This window comes from Callorhinus ursinus, unplaced genomic scaffold, assembly GCF_003265705.2.
Source record: "Callorhinus ursinus isolate GAN/ISIS: 27379988/994484 unplaced genomic scaffold, GSC_fseal_2.0 scaffold10, whole genome shotgun sequence".
Classification (NCBI taxonomy): Eukaryota; Metazoa; Chordata; class Mammalia; order Carnivora; family Otariidae; genus Callorhinus; species Callorhinus ursinus.
This window is the reverse complement of record NW_027397072.1, coordinates 37,386,625-37,404,118: the sequence shown is the minus strand read 5'-3', so window position 1 is coordinate 37,404,118 and position 17,494 is coordinate 37,386,625. Positions and strand designations below refer to the sequence as shown.

Below are 17,494 nucleotides of genomic sequence, written 5' to 3'. Positions count from 1 at the left end.
CCACGGGCCCCCAGTCAACAGACGGCAGCTGCTAGGATGAACACACACAGGGCATCGGGAGCCCACCTGCCACAGCAGGGCACCTAGGCCTGGAGGTTGAACACACGTTTTTAGAACAAACAAGGAACATTTTTTTTTTAAAGATTTTATGTATTTATTTGACAGAGAGCAAGAGAGAGCACAAGCGGGGGAGCGGCAGTAGAGGGAGAGGGAGAAGCAGGCTCCCCGCTGAGCAGAGAGCCCCACGTGGGGCTTGATCCAAGGACCTTGGGATCATGACCCAAGCCGAAGGCAGATGCTTAACTGACTGAGCCATCCAAGCACCCCAGGAACATTTTAAATTACAACTTCTCCCCAATAATGCCATTTTGCAGTTCCCTTTTAGCTTCTGACTAGCAGAGTAACTAAAATATTATGTCAAGAATGGTGTCAGTCAGAGGCACCCGGGTGGCTCAGTTGGTGATTTGGCTCAGGTCATGATCCGAGGGTCCTGGGATTGAGCCCTGCATCAGGCTCCCTGCTCAGTGGAGAGTCTGCTTGTCCCCATCCCTCTGCAGCTTCCCTTGCTTGTGCTCTCTTGCTCACGCTCTCTCTCTCAAATAAATAAATAAAATCTTAAAACAACAACAACAACAACAACAACAATGGTGTCACTCAGAACTAGGGGAACCAGAGCTGCCTGGGTTAATATTACCTCCTTATTATTTCCAAGACCGAATAACGTGACTCTCAGCTGTCACCTGCACTTCCTAATGTGCCAATCTCAGCAGCACCCCATTGATTTAGAATACTCTGTCTTCGCCTTTCCCCTCATTCCCATGTAGGAGTGATATAATTTTGGAATTGCACCTGATGAATGAATGTTGGACTTGGGAAGGACTCGAGGTCAAAGAAAGGCCAGACCTCTCCATGCTTTAGGGCAGGAACGAAGATCACAATGCCTAGAGGTCACTGGGAGAACATGGGAAGAGACCTCACAGGACAAATATCTCCAAATAAGGGCCTAGCCGACCCTCTTCTGATAAATCTCCCAGAATGTCATGGTGGCAGGAAGAAAGAAGGAGAGAAGCATGTGTCTAGAATGGCACCCTGTCCATCATGGGCATCAGCTAGTAGCTGAATGGTGCACCCCGCTCTTGGCAGCTCCTGAAGATTCTGCATGGCTGACCACTCTAGTCTTCTCTGCAGTTCCAAAAAAAATACCAAGGTCATGGTTACTGAAGAGGAGGGCTCCTTTCCACATATTTCACAAGTTTACTTTAGAAGAGGAGTCATTTTCTTGAGGCAAGACCCAGGGGCCAGACTGACGATGCGATCTGACAGGCTGAGGATAGCCATGCCTTTGAAGATCTGGCTATGGCTCGGGGTCTGGGACCCCGGCGTCGCAACAGGCTTGCCGCATGACTTAGGGAGACAGGGACCAGAGTGCGAGTGAAGGTCCCAGAGACAGACAAGGCAGAGCCACGGGAAGGAAGCCCAAGAATGCAAAGAACATCTGTGTGGAGGCCCCGGAGAACTGAGAAACCATGAGGCATAAGTAACATTTTTTTTTAAAGATTTTATTTATTTATTTATTTGAGAGAGCGAGAATGAGAGAGAGCACGCACATGAGAGGGGGGAAGGTCAGAGGGAGAAGCAGACTCCCCGCTGAGCAGGGAGCCCGATGCGGGACTCGATCCCGGGACTCCAGGATCATGACCTGAGCTGAAGGCAGTCGCTGAACCAACTGAGCCACCCAGGCGCCCTGCAGAAGTAACATTTTAACAGCCCAGCTTAGGCTGCAGAAATCAGACGCAAAAGGCACAAAAAGTCTAGGAGTACCTTAAGCCAATGAGCAAGGAAGGAAAATTCAGGCCAGGAATAGAAAAGGAGAGTGCAAAGGGAACGTGATCACAGCAGGAAAAGGCGATCAATTGTCTGGGGAGGAGGGCTATGGGCCTGTGTTACTTAGCAAGTCCAGATCCGTCTTACTTACAGCACAGGAAAGATTTTCCACAAATAGTTCTACTTGTTGCCTCCTAGACAAGCAAGTAAAGGCTGCTGTGCTGAAGGCAGGGAGGGGGTGAGGTGGAGACAGCAGCGATTGCCCCCAAGCTCCTCCTCCCTTAAGGAAAACAGCAGGGAGTCTCTGGAGGTTCCCCAGCAAAGGCTCTGAGCTCTGAATAGCAATCTAGGGGCTCCAAAAACGGAGCAAGAGGAGTTCCAGAAAGAACACAGGAAAGGGAGCATAACTGAAGAAAATGCCCCAGAACTGGAGATCTAGGTCTTTCCTAACCAGGCCCCTAGGTGGGCAGCACAGTGGGAGAGAAAAGACCCACTAAGGGGCTTCACCAGGGAATGTCACCACTCCAAGATAAGGTGGAGATCCCAGAAGCTTCCAGAGAGAAGTAAAGCAGCACCACCCATGAATCAGAACAGCACCACACTTCTCAGGAACAAATCTTCGAGCGAAAAGATCTATCAATGACTTCCAAACGACAACAGGAAATTATTTCCCTTTTGAATTCTGTATCCAGCCAAACTACCTCAAGGTGAGGGCAGAAAAGATAATGGCATTTTCAGACATGCTAGTGGAGGATGGGCTCCGTGCCAAAATGAAGGAGTAAAAGCCAAGAACAGGGTTGGGGGCGGGGTATGTGGAACCTGGGGCTCCTGGAGGAAACAGGAGCAACAAGGGCCCCCACAATAGGAGCAAAGATGACTGAGCTGTACCTCAGAGTTGGGGGGCAAGCTGCCCAGACTGGAGCAGGAGGAGGGACAGCCTCAGGACAGGCAACTCCTAGGGAAAAAACCAGGTCTGGTAATTTCATCACTTTGTGGGGAGATGCTTTTAGAGTTTAGGGACAAACGAGAGATTGATACTTAGAAAATTAAGCAAACTAACCAACAAGGAAGCTCTTAAATTGAGGAAAATCAAAAAGCTATACAGAGGTAAGATGTAATCACAGCCTACTAACATGACTCAGCTGAAAACAGCATTTACACAGCCACAAAAAATGTTGAGTCCTGGGTTTTGATTTAACCAGAGCTGTAGCATTTTATTAGATGAACTCTGAGGCCAGGCGCACGCATGCGCACGCACACACACACACACACACACACACACACAAACTCATATGGATTGAATATCTCCAAAAGATACCCAAGCATTGGATAACCACAGCTCCTCGCTGGGGAAGGGCTGGAGGCTGGAGTGGAAGGGAGGATTTTTGAACCGTTGGAGTATTTTGCCATGTGTATGCATCGCTTCCAAGAAGGTATAAAAATCATGTCAGATTTTGGCCAAATACAAACCTCTGAACCAGGGAAAACCAAAGGCACCATATGGACTCAGCCACCGCGTCTAGACAGGAACCACCTGGACTGAGCCGTGGGGCTGGCACCTGCAAAGCCCGTCATAATAGTGCAGCCTCAGCTGGCTTAGCTCCAGGACCAGCTGCAAGGACACACAGAGCCTCCCTGTCCCGCAGACCCCTCACAGCTAGACCGCCTTGCTCAGGAATGACTCTTCAGGAGCAGCTAAGTTCTACAGCCTTCTTAAAAGAAACACAAAAAAGAGCAAATGTCGCACAATTCCACCTACGTGAGGTACCTAGAGTAGTCACAGAGAAAGAAAGTAGAATAGAGATCACCAAGGACTGAGGGAAAAGCCGGTGAGGAGTTAGGGTTTAATGGGCACAGAGTTTCCCTTTGGGAGGATGAGAAAGTTCTGGGCATGGATGGTGGTGAGGGCCTCACAACAGTGTGAATGTACTTAATGCCGCTGAATTATACACTCGGAAAGGGTTAAAATACATTTATGTATATTTTACCACGATAAAAAAATTAAAAATGAAAACATTTTTAAAGAATTCCAATTTTTGAAAGCAATAAAGTCCTTCCAGCTTAAGCTACTGACAACTAAGCTAGAACTTAATTCCCAGTGGGCAATCCTGAGGCTACACAGAAAACATATCAAATCCTTTCCCTTGGCCACAAATTACCCCAATAAACTAAATCTGCAGGGCCTGGCTGCCCAAAGGAACAGCGGCTTTTGTTTTTGCTTGAGAGTTGGTCTCCCTAGTCTTCTGGTCTGATGGCTGGTGTCTGCCTGGAATGCTTTACACCCCTAGCTAGTGTTTCCACCTAAGCCAGAGAGCTCCTTATGCCCTGTGCCAGAGTGTAGAGCTAACTGTGTATCCCCAAAATTACACCCTCTTTTAGAGACTCCAGGGAAAGACCCTGGCTATGCAGCATCCGGGGATCTGGACAAAGGGATGAGCTACAGTTTCAAGTTGGTATCATGCGCAGACGAGGCAGCATACCAGTTGGAGAGCCAAGGGGGTGGCCCAGCCCGGTGACTTAAGTCCTGCAAAAGAGAAAAACTAGACGCTCTGGAGAAATGCAGCCTGAGCTGCACACCAGCCAGGACTAGGTCAGGAATGTGGGGTATGTGGGGTGTGGGGCACAATTTTCAGTATTAATCACTAAACCATCAATTAGGAACACCCCAACCTGCTAGCAGACACTGAGTGTTTCCCACACCTATAATTATTATTATAATAATATAATATTATTATACTATTAGCACAGAATGGGCCCACCTCAAGAGGGCATCTGGACTTGAAGTACCATATCAGTTCTTTCCTCCCTTGTATACGCCCCGGATGTTGGCATTCTGAAAATAAGATTTAAGATTTTCCCTTTACAATTTCATTTACGTTCTTCTATATGTGCCTCTGTTTTACAACAGCAGGTCACAGTGGCATTTAGCAGCCATTAAAACGTTTTGAAGACTTTTAACTATACAGGAAAACGTGCATAACATTAAGTGAACGAAATGAGATACATAATCATCTGTGTCATGGAATGCCAATTTCATTTTAGGAATATTAAATTTATATGTGCTTGGAAGGGTTTCCTCAGGGTTGTGGCCCACAGTTTCTCTGTATGTGTTTGGTATTTCCTAAGTGTTTAACCAAGTACATACATTACTATTAAAATAACTTTAAAATATGTACATACAGAAACGAAGACCAAGCAATTTCTAAAATCTTTCAGGAACACTCTCACTCATGATCTTAAATCTCTTTAGTCTTTCCTAAGTAGGTGGGACTTGTATTTAAATGCACACGAACTTCTATCATTTCCATCCCCGCTCCCATCCCCAGTTTCAATAAACTGAGGTTTGACTGAAAGAGGAGTTGGCTCCTGAGTGATGCCAGGTCCTCTCCCCTGACTTCCCCTCCAAGGCCAAATCCATAACCTGAAGGAAACACTACCTTAACTAACCTATTAACACTATCTCAGCACTTCTGCTCCTGACCTTAGGTTCTCCCTTCCCCTCCCTCCTGTTCACAGGTACATGCAGGACACAGACCAGCTGTACCCTCCTTGTCTCAATGTCCAGACGTTCATTCAGGTAGTTATTCACCCAATAAGGTGCCTTGCCTGCAAACACCTTCACGAGCAAGGCTGACCGTTTTTATAACTGGTGGGCAGTTGCCTGTGTGGTGATTTGGGGGAAAAAAAAAAAATCTCTACTCCTCATGTCTAAAATGATATCACCAGTGAATGTGAACGCTTTCCTTAGTGTAAACTGCTTTATCACAATCTTTTCTTCTTTTGGAAGGGAGAGAGCACCATGACAGCATCAGGCCACCACAGAAAAGAGGGGCTGTGGAAGCAATAGAAGGAATAAAAGGGGAAAGCTCCATGGCCTTAAGTGGGCACACGCCCTAATCTATACCTTCGACCAGAATGGATCTTGTTCTAGGGTCAAAAGGCAGACACTTGACTAACCCTTGTTTTCCAGAATGGGGCATTTAGGAGAGTAAGTGTGGGGTCTGCCTGATATAGAGGAGGAAATGTGGAACCATGAAAGACTAAGAAAGGTACATCACATCCACAATCCTGTCAGTCTCCAGCAACTCACAATTGCTTCATAGTTAAAGATGCATGCTGGTACCTGCACGGGGGCCTCAATCTGGAGACCCCATCATTTTCAAAACTCATTTCTTATAATTCTACCCTTTCTTATAAAAATACCTTATACAAAAATGGTTCCGTGACCTAACTCAAAATACCGTGTGCTTCTCTCCATAATTCCTCTGACCCCTGCCAATATACACACATCTGTATTTTGTCCATTCCCTTAAATACACGTGGTCCATACAGGTATTGTTAATGGCAATTCCAACAAAATTGCAGGCTAATGAATTCCTGATTAAATTCCATACATGGAATAGTCTTTAACTCTTCACTGTTCCTGGGAACCAGAGTAGATCTGTTTTAGGGCCTATGAGATGGGAGAATAGAAGACACTGCAGATGTACAAATCAAGTCCCCTGCTTAAGGGTGACAACTTACTCCCTAGTGACCCTGGACAAGTCACCCTACTCATAGGGACCTCAGGGTCCTCACCTAAAAGATATCAAATTTAGGGGCTCCAACATCCTTCTCTCCTGCCAAGAAATTACACAAATATTTATAATCTTAAGTCACTATAATTTACTTCATTGAATCACTATATGGCTCCTGGATCACCTGAACATGGCTTTAATATAGCTGAATATTACAATGGTGGACTTGGTATTGTCCCCAAAGCTGCTCCGTTCAGCACAGCATCCACCATTTATAAGAATCCTGAGCACTAAATTTGCTTTATGGCTTAGTTTGGAGGCCAAATAAGATTTTTTCCCCTTCAGAATGAGTTTATGAAAATGAAATGGAACCCATGCAAAAGTATCATTTTTTTCCCTAAAGTTCTAAAACTATGACCCAGGTAACCTTCTGAACTCTGGACACAAATCCAAAATACACCACTATCTACTCTTAAGTTTAAAAACTCTCCAATTTAGGTCCTTTGAAATCAGCTCATGGACCCCTTGAACACACCTGAAGCTGCTGGTCATGGGGTCCAAACCCATCTCTTTGGCAAGAAGGCAGCTCACCCATGGTCTCCTGGCTGGCCAGTGGCAGGACCCCTGTTCAGGACTCCTAGCCCAGAGAGTCAGCAGGGTAGTACTTTCCTCCAGTGATACCTGATGAGCCCAATGTGCCAGGGTTCTGTTTCTTGAAGCCTTTAAACTGCTCCCTAGGGGGGCCTGGGTGGCTCAGTCGGTTAAGCATCTGCCTTTGGCTCAGGTCATGATCCCGGAGTGCCAGGAAGGAGACCTGCATCGGGCTCCCTGCTCAGCAGAGAGTCTGCTTCTCCCTCTGCCACTCCCCCTGCTCGTGCTCTCTCTCTCAAATAAATAAAATCTTTAAACAAAATAAACTGCTCCTTATTCATTATTAAATGATGATCTTACTTCTGTCATCGGAAGCTGTGTCTATAGCATGGTAAAATGTCTGTGTTTTGTAGCTGATGCAGAAAAGAATGTAGTCAAATCTCCTGAGTGGTCTCAGCCAACTGGCTGAGAATGGCAGCCCGAGAGACCTAGCCAGAGTTTAAATCAACCAATGGAAAATGTGAAAACTATGTTCTTTGCTTTGATGCTAACCAAGCCTATAACTTGGAAAAAATATGGAAAAAAAAAAGGGTGCATCTTGTGGAAGTGTTGACACACTAAACTCTAACTGGAGTTGTTAGCCTTGTGGTATCTCTGAGGCAGTTTTCTGAAAAGGAAACAAAATGATTCACCAAAGACGTGACCCTGTCTGGGACTGCCCCGAGTATCAGGCCAGAGAAAGTGAAAACGTCCCAGATCCAAGAGGGCTCCGCTCCGAGGGGAAGAATCCCAGGGAAAAGGCACTTGCTCCAACTGTGTGGTTCTGACCTCATTTTGAGCTTTTCAAGGACCACAGGTCCACTGAACTCTGCAGCTGTACATGCAAAGAGACTCTTGACTCGAAAACAAAAAACCCAAACCCCTCCTGGCTAAAGAGGACAGAGCAGTAAATAAAAAAGGGATGGGGGAGAAGCGAAGCAGCTGGCTCACTGTCTGCAGTACACTGCAAATATGATGATGCAGTCCTAGGAACAATGGATTCTTCCAGATATACATGCTGACTTGGCTTAGCCCAATCACACCCCCCACAACCCAGAGCATTTGGCTGGCCCCTCCAACAAAGTGGAACATGGAGACGGTGACCCAAGTGGCTGAAGGTCTATCTCATTTCCCCAGCCTTTAGATCTTCCACCTTCCACCTTTTTCCCAGCCCAATAGGCATGAGGGCTACATCAGCACCATGATCTGCAGAAGCAGGGGGTGGTGGGGACAGGTGGAAGGCGGGGGGGATAAGGCAAATCAAAGGGAGGGGAATGTGTTCAAAGCTCCATGCCCATGCGGTGATTTAGATGTCTCCTCACACCCGGTAAGAAACACTGTTCCTACTACTGGGAGACTGAGTCAAGCGGGACTTGACATAACTTGGAGGTCAGTGGGGGAAAAGGGGGAGTGGTTCCCCGGGATGCAGAGCCTCTGATAATCAAGTTTCAGTGGGGCCAAGATCAACGTAAAAGAGATCAACGATACAGACTGTCAGCTACTAATCTACACTCTAAATGCACCAGGAGGGTTGCTAACACAGAAAACAAAAATCTGTTTTTTAACTTCGAGGTTTTGGCTTTTGAATCACAAATAACAACATTAAAAAAAAGAAAGGAAGAGAGAACACATACCTGAAGGAGGCGATTATTGCTGTAACTTCGTCATCCGGATAAAACTGAGTGATGGCATGATGTGCCCCAAGCAACTCCTTCCCATCTTTCCACCAAGAAATAACTGCAATGTCCTGGTACATATTAGGTATATTGATGGAGCAATTAAATTTGACATCTTTATGTTCAGAAAGTATTATGTGGCCAATTGTATGATTAAACGCAAGAGGCGGTAGGAGCTTTGACCCAGCAGAGGTCACCCCAGGATGAGCTGCATTCCCTGTATGCGGTCGTCCGGGCTGGGTTGGTGAAGACATCAAGGCAGGCTGGTGCCCACTGGTGTGAGGAAGGGAAAATGGCGTGTGGTCAGCTTGCAGGCCTCCCGGCAATGGCAGGTCAGGCTTGGTTTCTTCCCTTACCTCTGCAACAGCTGCAAAAAGAAATCTGATATTTAGCCTTTTAAATAATGGAGTTTTCCAAATAGGTACCCAATCTCTAAGGCCATGATGAGAGAATTGGAGTATCCTCGGTGTCCTCAGAAAACATGAGCAGAATATACGTCTGGACGTATATTCTCATTCATAATTTCATTCATCTGTTCACTTACCTCCTAAGGAATTTTTAAGAAATATAACTCCCCCCATCAAAAATTGTTTCCTTTTTTAAATTTAAATTTTATTTTATTTTAGAGAGAGAGAGAGCACATGCGAGCACAAGAGGGGGGCGGGGCGGGGGGGAGGAGCAGAGGGAGAGGGAGAGATTCTTAAGTGCACTTCATGCTCAGCATGGAGCCCAATGTGGGGTTCGATCTCACGAGCCTGAGATCATGACCTGAGGTGAAATCGAGAGTCAGACACTTAACCGACTGAGCTACCCAGACACCCCCTCAAAAACTGTTTACTTTTTTTTTAAATTGAGATATAATGGACATATTATATTAGTTTCAGGTGTACAACATAATGATTTGATTATTTGTAAATATTGCAAAATGATGATCATAATAATGTAGTTAGCTTAGCTGACTACCATCACAACACATAGTTACAAAATTTTTCTTCTGGTGATGAGAACTTTAAAGACCTACTCTCTTAGGTAGAGAGTATACAATACAGTATTTGGGGTTTTTTTTTTTAACAAAGCAGTATTGTTAACTATAGTCACCATACTGTACATCGCCAGGACTCATATATTTTATAACTGGAGGTTTGCACCTTTTGACCACCTTCACCATTTTTCAAAATTGTGACTCATTCAAAGTCCTTCACGCCAAACTCAACAGCATGGCAGGAAGGTGATGATGGCCCCCGAGATCACTTTTCTGGCTGTGTTCTCAGTCACAGACTATGCCACAAATTTGGCCAGTGGTCTTGCATAGGCTGCTACTGGTACAAAGACAGGAGTTTACAATTCTGGCTCCTCAATGTGACCCATCTCTAGATATAGGGGAAAAACATCAGTCACTCATGTCACCAACTACAGGATGACTTGGAGCTTCTAGTAAAACGCATGCCTGCTGGAATGGACCTGGAAATGTTGATTTCATCTGGCCCACAAGTATTTCTAAAAATACTGGTCCACAATAGTGATACTTCTGGTTTTTTTAATAGCGCTTCTGGAACATATATTCTACGCTGGGGGTTATATATTCAAACACGTTCGCCACAAGTGCTTGAGACAGGCAGAAAGCGGGAGAGACACAGGTCTGGCATTTTGTGAGTAAGTGACTGGGGGTCCCCACTCGAAAGCTGTGCCTCTGCCACACTCAGGATGTCACACCCTCCTGGGCTCCTGAGTGTGTGTGTGTGAGGGAGTAGGGTGGTCTCTGCTTAGGGTTGTGCCAAATTTAGCAAACAAGAACACAGGATGCCTAGTTAAGCTTGAATTTCAGATAAGCAACAAATAATGTTTAGCCTAGGGAGTCAACTAAGCACTTATTTGGCCAATGAAGATACAAGCAGGAGATTTGGGGGCAGAAGGAAGGATCTGAGAATTTGTTCCTCTGGCTTCCTCCCTGCCAGGTCACTCTGGCCTGCACATCTTCCTCAACTGAAGGTTACGGCTTCTGTTAGGGAGTTTTCTCCATATGACTTTCATGCCAGGTCGGCTCTCATAGTTGATGCATTTGAGAACTGCCTCCAGGGTGAATGCCAGGTTGGAGAAGAGATTTCACTATAAGAAACCGGGGAAGGTTGGCTGCTTGCCGTTAGCCTGAGGTCTCAGGGGCTGTGGGAGAGCAGGGGCCCTCTGCATGCTTTGGGGGAGGCTATGTGGGTCAGCCGCAGGCTGGCCTTGAGCCCAGCCATCCAGACAGATGAGTGTGCTGTGATGGGAGCGTTCATTTATTCCAGGGAGTGGCGGTCAGGGTGACTCTGCAGAGAGGGGCCCCTGCCTCTCCTGTCACCCCCATGCCATGCAAATCTTATGCACAAATGCGGGCCTGGGCTCTTAGCAGGGAATGGCAAAGCTCTGCCTGGGTCCCATCCAGTTCCATCATCTTCCTCTGAATTTGGGGACACTTTCTGCAGTTATGAATGCTCTGGCTGTTTATTTTATGGCTGCAGACCCTCCACAAGAATGCTCTTTTTCTTGAGGCTTTGAAGCACTTACAATTCACCTTTGCCTCTTAGGTCAGCAAATTTGTCTATGGTCCTTATTCATTGACATCCATGGGAATGGGAAGTCAGGGGTATGTCCAGACAACTTTGTTTTTCTTGAAACATAAAGCAAACAGGTGGAGTGGGAGAAGCAAATAATAATTTGGTTTAATTTACTTAAAGACATTTAAAATGCCAAATTATAAAGGTAACCCAAGTTGGTAGTGGAAAATTCAAATATTTATAGAAGCACAGAAAATATAAAATGGAAACCTGTTTTGTAATCCCAACCCTGCAAAATAACCTCTGATTACAGTTGGGTACAGTCTTCAGTTTTCTATGAGCTAAGCAGCTCACCGAACAAACTAAAGGCAAGGCCACCCACTCAGATGATGTCAGGAGCAGCAAGCCCACCCTGTAATCACTATGATGGTTGAAAAGATAGCTAAGCTCCACGAGCTGAATTGCCAGGAGTGGGCACAATGATTCAATTCCCAACCAATACTTACACAGCACCTACTGGGTCTAAGATTTGCTGTGATAATTTAATGGGGTACAGAAAGGCACTTGCCCCAGAGGAGGGGCAGCAGAGGGTCCCGGGGGAAATGGGACAAAGCTAACTAGGGCTAGGGGGAGGTCCTGACAATGTCAGGGAGGCCTTCCCTGGTCCCTCCCCACCCCCTGACCACTTAGCCCTGCTACATGAGGTGCTGGGGCCCTCCCCTTTGTTGCACCTTCTGTGATTCCTCATTCAGTTCTTTCTCTCCTGCTGGACTGAGAACCCCAAGAGGCCTAGCACCCACACTATAGCCAGCTCACAGACGATGCTCAAAGTAGGTGTGTTGAATGAGTCAGTAAGGGCACGAATTGAGGGAGGAGAGGTGGACAGGGTTTCAAGGGGCAGGAACGGTGGAAAACTGAAGGGAAAGAGGAGGCCCTAATAGTTTGGGAACATGAATGTAGCCGTAGGGTGGCGCTCCTGTGCTCGGACCGAAGTGACAGAGCGAGTGGATACAGGCTGACCTTGGAGAACCCCGAATCCTGGCTGAGGCAGCAGCGATTCTTGGAAGGTTTCTGAGCAGGGGAGGGGGAAGATCAGAGCCTTACTTGACCCTGGCACTGACATCTGGCTGAGCAGGAGCAAGTCGAGCAGGAAGGAGGAGGCCAGGAGGTGGGAAAACCGCCAGGAAGATAGCAGAAGACCTAACAAGCAGAGTGGCCAGGAAGCAGGAAGGATGGGCGAGGGGCCAGGAGCCGAGCTCTCTACCCAGGACATCGTCCCAGGACAGCAAGGTTGCTCCTGACACCAAGTATTTAGGAAGGATGTAATCTTAGAACACAGGAGAGTTCTCCGGAGTGGTTGTGATTCTGGTTGTTGCTAGAAGAATACAGGCCAGGAGGCTGCTTCTGGTTCAGTTTCCTCACAGGGGAAGTGGGGATGGCAATAACGGTGCCCCATAGGGTTGCTGTTAGCAATAAAGGACCTACTACCATGTCGGGCTCAGAGTCAGCACTCAGTAACTACTAGCTATTATTCTTTCTTTTCTTTTTCTTTCTTTCTTTCTTTCTTTTTCTTTCTTTCTTTCTTTCTTTCTTTCTTTCTTTCTTTCTTTCTTTCTTTCTTTCTTTCTTTCTTTCTTTCTTTCTTTCTTTCTTTCCTTTTTTCTTTTCTTTTTCCTTTCTTCCTTCTTTCCTTCCTTCCCTTCCTTCCTTCCTTTCTTTTTCTTTCTTTCTTTCTCTCTCTCTCTCTTTCTTTCTTTCTCTTTCTTCCATTTTAATTTTACCCATCCATTTACTTGAGAGACAGAGAGGAGAGCATGAGCAGGGGAGGAGCAGAGGAAGAAGAACAAGCAGATTCTGCACCAATCATGGAGCCCAAAGCAGGGCTCTATCTCAGGACCCCAAGAACACAACCTGAGCCAAAATCAAGAGTCGGCCACTCAACCAACAGAGCCACCCAGGAGCCCCTATTTCTTACTATTTTCTTATTTTATTGTGAATCAGTAAAAACCTGCCACGGCCCAATACCTGAGAATGGCTGATTTATAGGGGTTGATAGCAAGGGCTGACTAACTCCTCATGGACAGTGATATTGGTAAGGTTCCCACGGCACAACTGTGGTGGGGGTTGGAGGGGGCTGCCATTCATATAGCAGTCTGTGTGAATGGTGCTTTAGAACTCAACAGTGCAGATAGGGGGCCCTGAGTGATTATGGATAATGTGAAAAAAGGCAAAATACCAATCCCAGGTTTTAGACCCAAAGGCCAGGGCAATGACCAATCAGAGATTACGTGTTAAGCTGCTAACTTTTCACTGCCTCTGACGCAGCACCTCCTCCACCAACCACACCTAGCCACAGTGGGCCAGACATTTAGGGACCTTAGTCTGTTAGACTCAAAATTGGTTGGGGGATGCTAGTAAACAGTCTACTTTCTGTGTGATTGACTAGCCCGTCCCACCTTTAAATCCACAAATGGTGGCTGAGTGCTTACTGAGTGTGCGTGATGGGAGGTGGGCTGGTTGGTGGTGAGTACTGTTCAGTGGTTGCCCAGGAAAGTCCCTTGCTGCCTGAGCTATGACCTCAGAAAAGCTCTTTGGCCTCTCTGATCCCCTGCAAGGATAAGAGTGCCTCCGTGGTAGGACATGATCGGATATATAGGGTCAGCCAGCACATTCTACAGATGTTGGCTGATGTTGTTGTCATTGGCTTGCATCTGAACCGAGGGCCTGTTGGCCACCTGAAGTAGGATTTCTGAGGCCAGGCCTGGGCCTTGTAGGAATGAGCACTGGGACTAATCAGAGAGGTCAGTGCATAGGGAATAGCAACGCTGGAACAACAGAATTGCCACCCGTGAATGAGAGGAGAAAAGAAACTTCTGGCTTATGATGGCCAGAAGGCTCTGGGCTCTAAGGTACCTTTGCAGGGCTGGCTGGCCCCCATAATGCTTCCATAACATGAGCTCCTTTCCTCTTCTGCAAGCCTTGGGACTACAGCCCAAGGTGGATAAAGGAAGCAGAAGCTGCTTAAATTGCAGGTCCAGGGATAGTGGGTGGAATGGCAGCACTGGGCAGCATCCGGGCTGTGGAGGTCCTCCAAATCATGGAGGATGACTGGGCATGGGGGGCAGGCCTGCAGGAGGAAGACTGTGGGTTGGCAAGCTCTATTTCATTCAACCCTGCCTTGGGTGTCAGGGGCCATCAATCTGCTTTACAATCCTGGGTGCCCGGAAAGGGAGAGCAGAAGCGCCTTTGCCTGAGTGTTGGAATAAGGACAGGCCTGGAGTGCCAGCCTATGGGACCCGCTGCCCTGCTCTTTCTACTCTTCCTCAAACAACAAAACAGAGGCCTCAAGCGAGCTCTTTGAAGCTCAGCCTCAGAATCAGGAGGCCCAGAGGAGGATGCAAGAGTGAGGGCTTAGCCTTGAACTCCTGCAGGTTCTTTGCTTCCTACCTGCAAAGCATACATGGTCCAGGGGAGCAGTGACAGACAGAGGGGAGGATGCCCTTTGCCCAGGAGCTAACGCCTCCTTTCTGTCCTGGATGTCTGCTGTGCCTTTGCTATGAAGTGGTCCCCGGCAGTTGGAAAAAGGTCTCCTTCAGCTGTAGGTTTGCAGTTTACAAAAAGGGCCCACACCCCATCCCCTCTCCTGCAGTGCCCTGTGTCCCCCTCCAGGAGAAAGGGCCATACCTGGACTGTCTCCCTTCCCCCACCCCCATCATTCTGGTAGATATCTGAATCATGGCCCTGGGCACCTTTTCTGTCATCTAGTTTAAGGGCTCCTTCCCCATCCCTGTGGCTCGCTGAGGCCGAACCCAGAACAAACAGAAACTTTCTACTTAGTTTTGTTTCACGTTATGTAAACATGAAGGTCTCTCAATTGATAAAGAGTAGCAACAACACTTTAATGAGAGAAAAATTTTAAACCTTTACCCTGAAATCACTTGACTCAATTGTCCCCAAACTGTAAATGGTAAACATTAACTTGGCTGGAGTGAATGCACTCCACCGCTTGGGAAAAGTTACACAGAAAAAAAGACCATTCACGGGATAAAACTGACTCCTGAACCGTCCCATTTTTACCAAGTGTAGCAAAGCCCGGCTAGAAGAAGCTGGGTAGCTGACTGGGACAGAACGGGCTCTGGCAGGGGCTTTACTGCAAATCAAGGGGAGTACGTGGTCTGGCTGCTTGTGTATGGAGGGGTCACAGCTGTGGTGCGATCGCAGAAAAGACGGAGTGCCAGCAAAAACCCACTGGCATGTCTACCCAGAGGGAAGAAAGCAAAGTCGGGTATAAAACACAGTGTGGGCAGATCAGATTTTCCACATGCGCCCCAACGGGCATAGCGTTGCCAGATAAAAAACAAGACGTTCCAGTTACACTTGAATTTCAGATAAGCAGCGAATATGCCCATACACAGGGATCTACTCAGTCAAATATATACAACTTGGTATCATTTAGCCCAAACCAGCTGGAGCCAGAGTGCCAGGGAGTGAGTTCACTGTTGCCCTCCCACAGGTGGGCCTCCTGGGGTGCAGAGCAGGTCTGGAGGGGGCAAACAGGGACCCCAGCACATCAAGCAAGCTATTCAACCTCTCTGAGCCCTTGCTTGGAGGGTGTAAAGGGGCTCAGACCTCTGAGCAACAATGATGATAACCGGGATCACTTCCCCACCTCCCTGGTATTCCTTCTGGCTTAAGAAAAAAAGCAGAGCCTCCCTGTGCCTTTCCCCCTTGTGCGCACACTTCCGCAGTGAAGTCCCAAGGGCCTCAAAGGGCTTTAAGCAGCTCCTCGTGATCCCCTTCAGCGTGTACCCCACTTGTGACTTGGACGTTTAACTTTTTCTTGGTAGAAGTGCTTTGCAAATGAAGCTTCCCAAGCAGACTGCACCCCTCAAGTCCTTTCTGTAGAGGAACATCAATTCAACCAGAAAAGAGTTCCCAGAGTCAGACTGTGACTCTTCGTTATCATCTCCTAGCTCTCCAGCGTGCCTCCCAAACTAACAGAACATTGGAATCTCCAGAGCTTGAGTTTATTGGTCAGGGGTGCAGTTTGGGTATTGGGACTTAAAAAAAAAAATCTCTTCTAGTGATTCTAATGTGTAGCCAGGGTCAGAGCCCCTGCTCTAGGGAATGGATCTAGTAGCCCAAATCACTTTGGGGAAAGGGGCTCTTGAGGGTTCTGCCTGAGAATCCCCACCCAGAAGGCTCAGGTTTGAATGCCTGTGGTTGGAGAGCATGGTACTCAAAAGAACTCTGGAGTCAAAGAAGCAATGTTTAGCCCCACCCAGCTCAACCACTCAGAGGCCAGATGACCTTGTGCAAGTCACTTGTTCAAGTGAGATTCAGTCTCCTCATCTGTAAAGTAAGACGCAGAACACCTCCTTCTTTCAGAATAACAGCAGAATATAATAGCAGAACACTGCACATAAAACTCTGTGCAGTGCCTGCCATGCACAGACATGCAATAAATGGCAGTTAAACGATTTTCTTTTTCTTTTTTTAAAGATTTTATTTATTTATCTGAGATAGAGAGCACAAGCAGGGAGAGAGCAGAGGGAGAGGGAGAAGCAGACTCCCCACTGCACAGGGAGCCCGATGCAGGACTTGGATCCCAGGACGCTGAGATCATGACCTGAGCTGAAGGCAGATGCTTAAATGACTGAGCCACCAGCATGCCCCCAGTTAAGATTTTCATAACATGAAACAAATGATCTGTCGTTTCAAAGGTGCAACTAGTCATGTCTGGACCATCGATGCTGAACATATGGGACCACTTATGCTGACGTAGACCATTCAACTTCTTGCAGTGAAATACGAATATATGTTTATTTAACTACGGGTTTTCCTTCTCTTTCCCCTTTGGCAGCATACCAAGTGTCACAGAAAGACTGAAGGAACACTTTCTGGCCAGAGTGGTGAAGCAGTTTGCCCCCGGGTATCTGGGATTGGTTCTCCCTAAGGGCCAGATGTGGCTTTCAGGAGATCTACGAGAGACCCTCAGGCTCCAAATTTAATTCCTCCATCATGCCACTCCCAACACATTCGTTCCAGCCCACCAATACCTGAAGGCCTATTAATAAAAAGCCATTTTCAGGGCCCCTGGGTGGCTCAGTCAGTTAGTTGATTGTCAGACTCTTGATTTCAGCTAGGGTCGTGATCTTGGGGCCATGGGCATTGGGCTCTGTGGAAGTGTGGAGTCTGCGTGGGATTCTCTCTCTCCTGCTCCTTCTGCCCCTCCTCCTGCTCACACACACACGCGTGCGCACTCTCTCTCTCTCTCGCATACAAATAAAATCTTTATTTTTTTTAAAGATTT

General features: G+C 47.1%; 1 protein-coding gene across 1 annotated transcript in view; it reads right to left on the bottom strand.

The window, feature by feature from the left end:
• Positions 1 to 17,494, bottom strand: part of MERTK (MER proto-oncogene, tyrosine kinase) — a 99,258-nt gene that overhangs the window by 67,080 nt on the left and 14,684 nt on the right. The window contains exon 2 of the mRNA XM_025868190.2: positions 8,606 to 9,014. Coding sequence (XP_025723975.1) covers positions 8,606 to 9,014 — 409 coding nt within the window. The remainder of the gene's footprint in view (positions 1 to 8,605; positions 9,015 to 17,494) is intronic.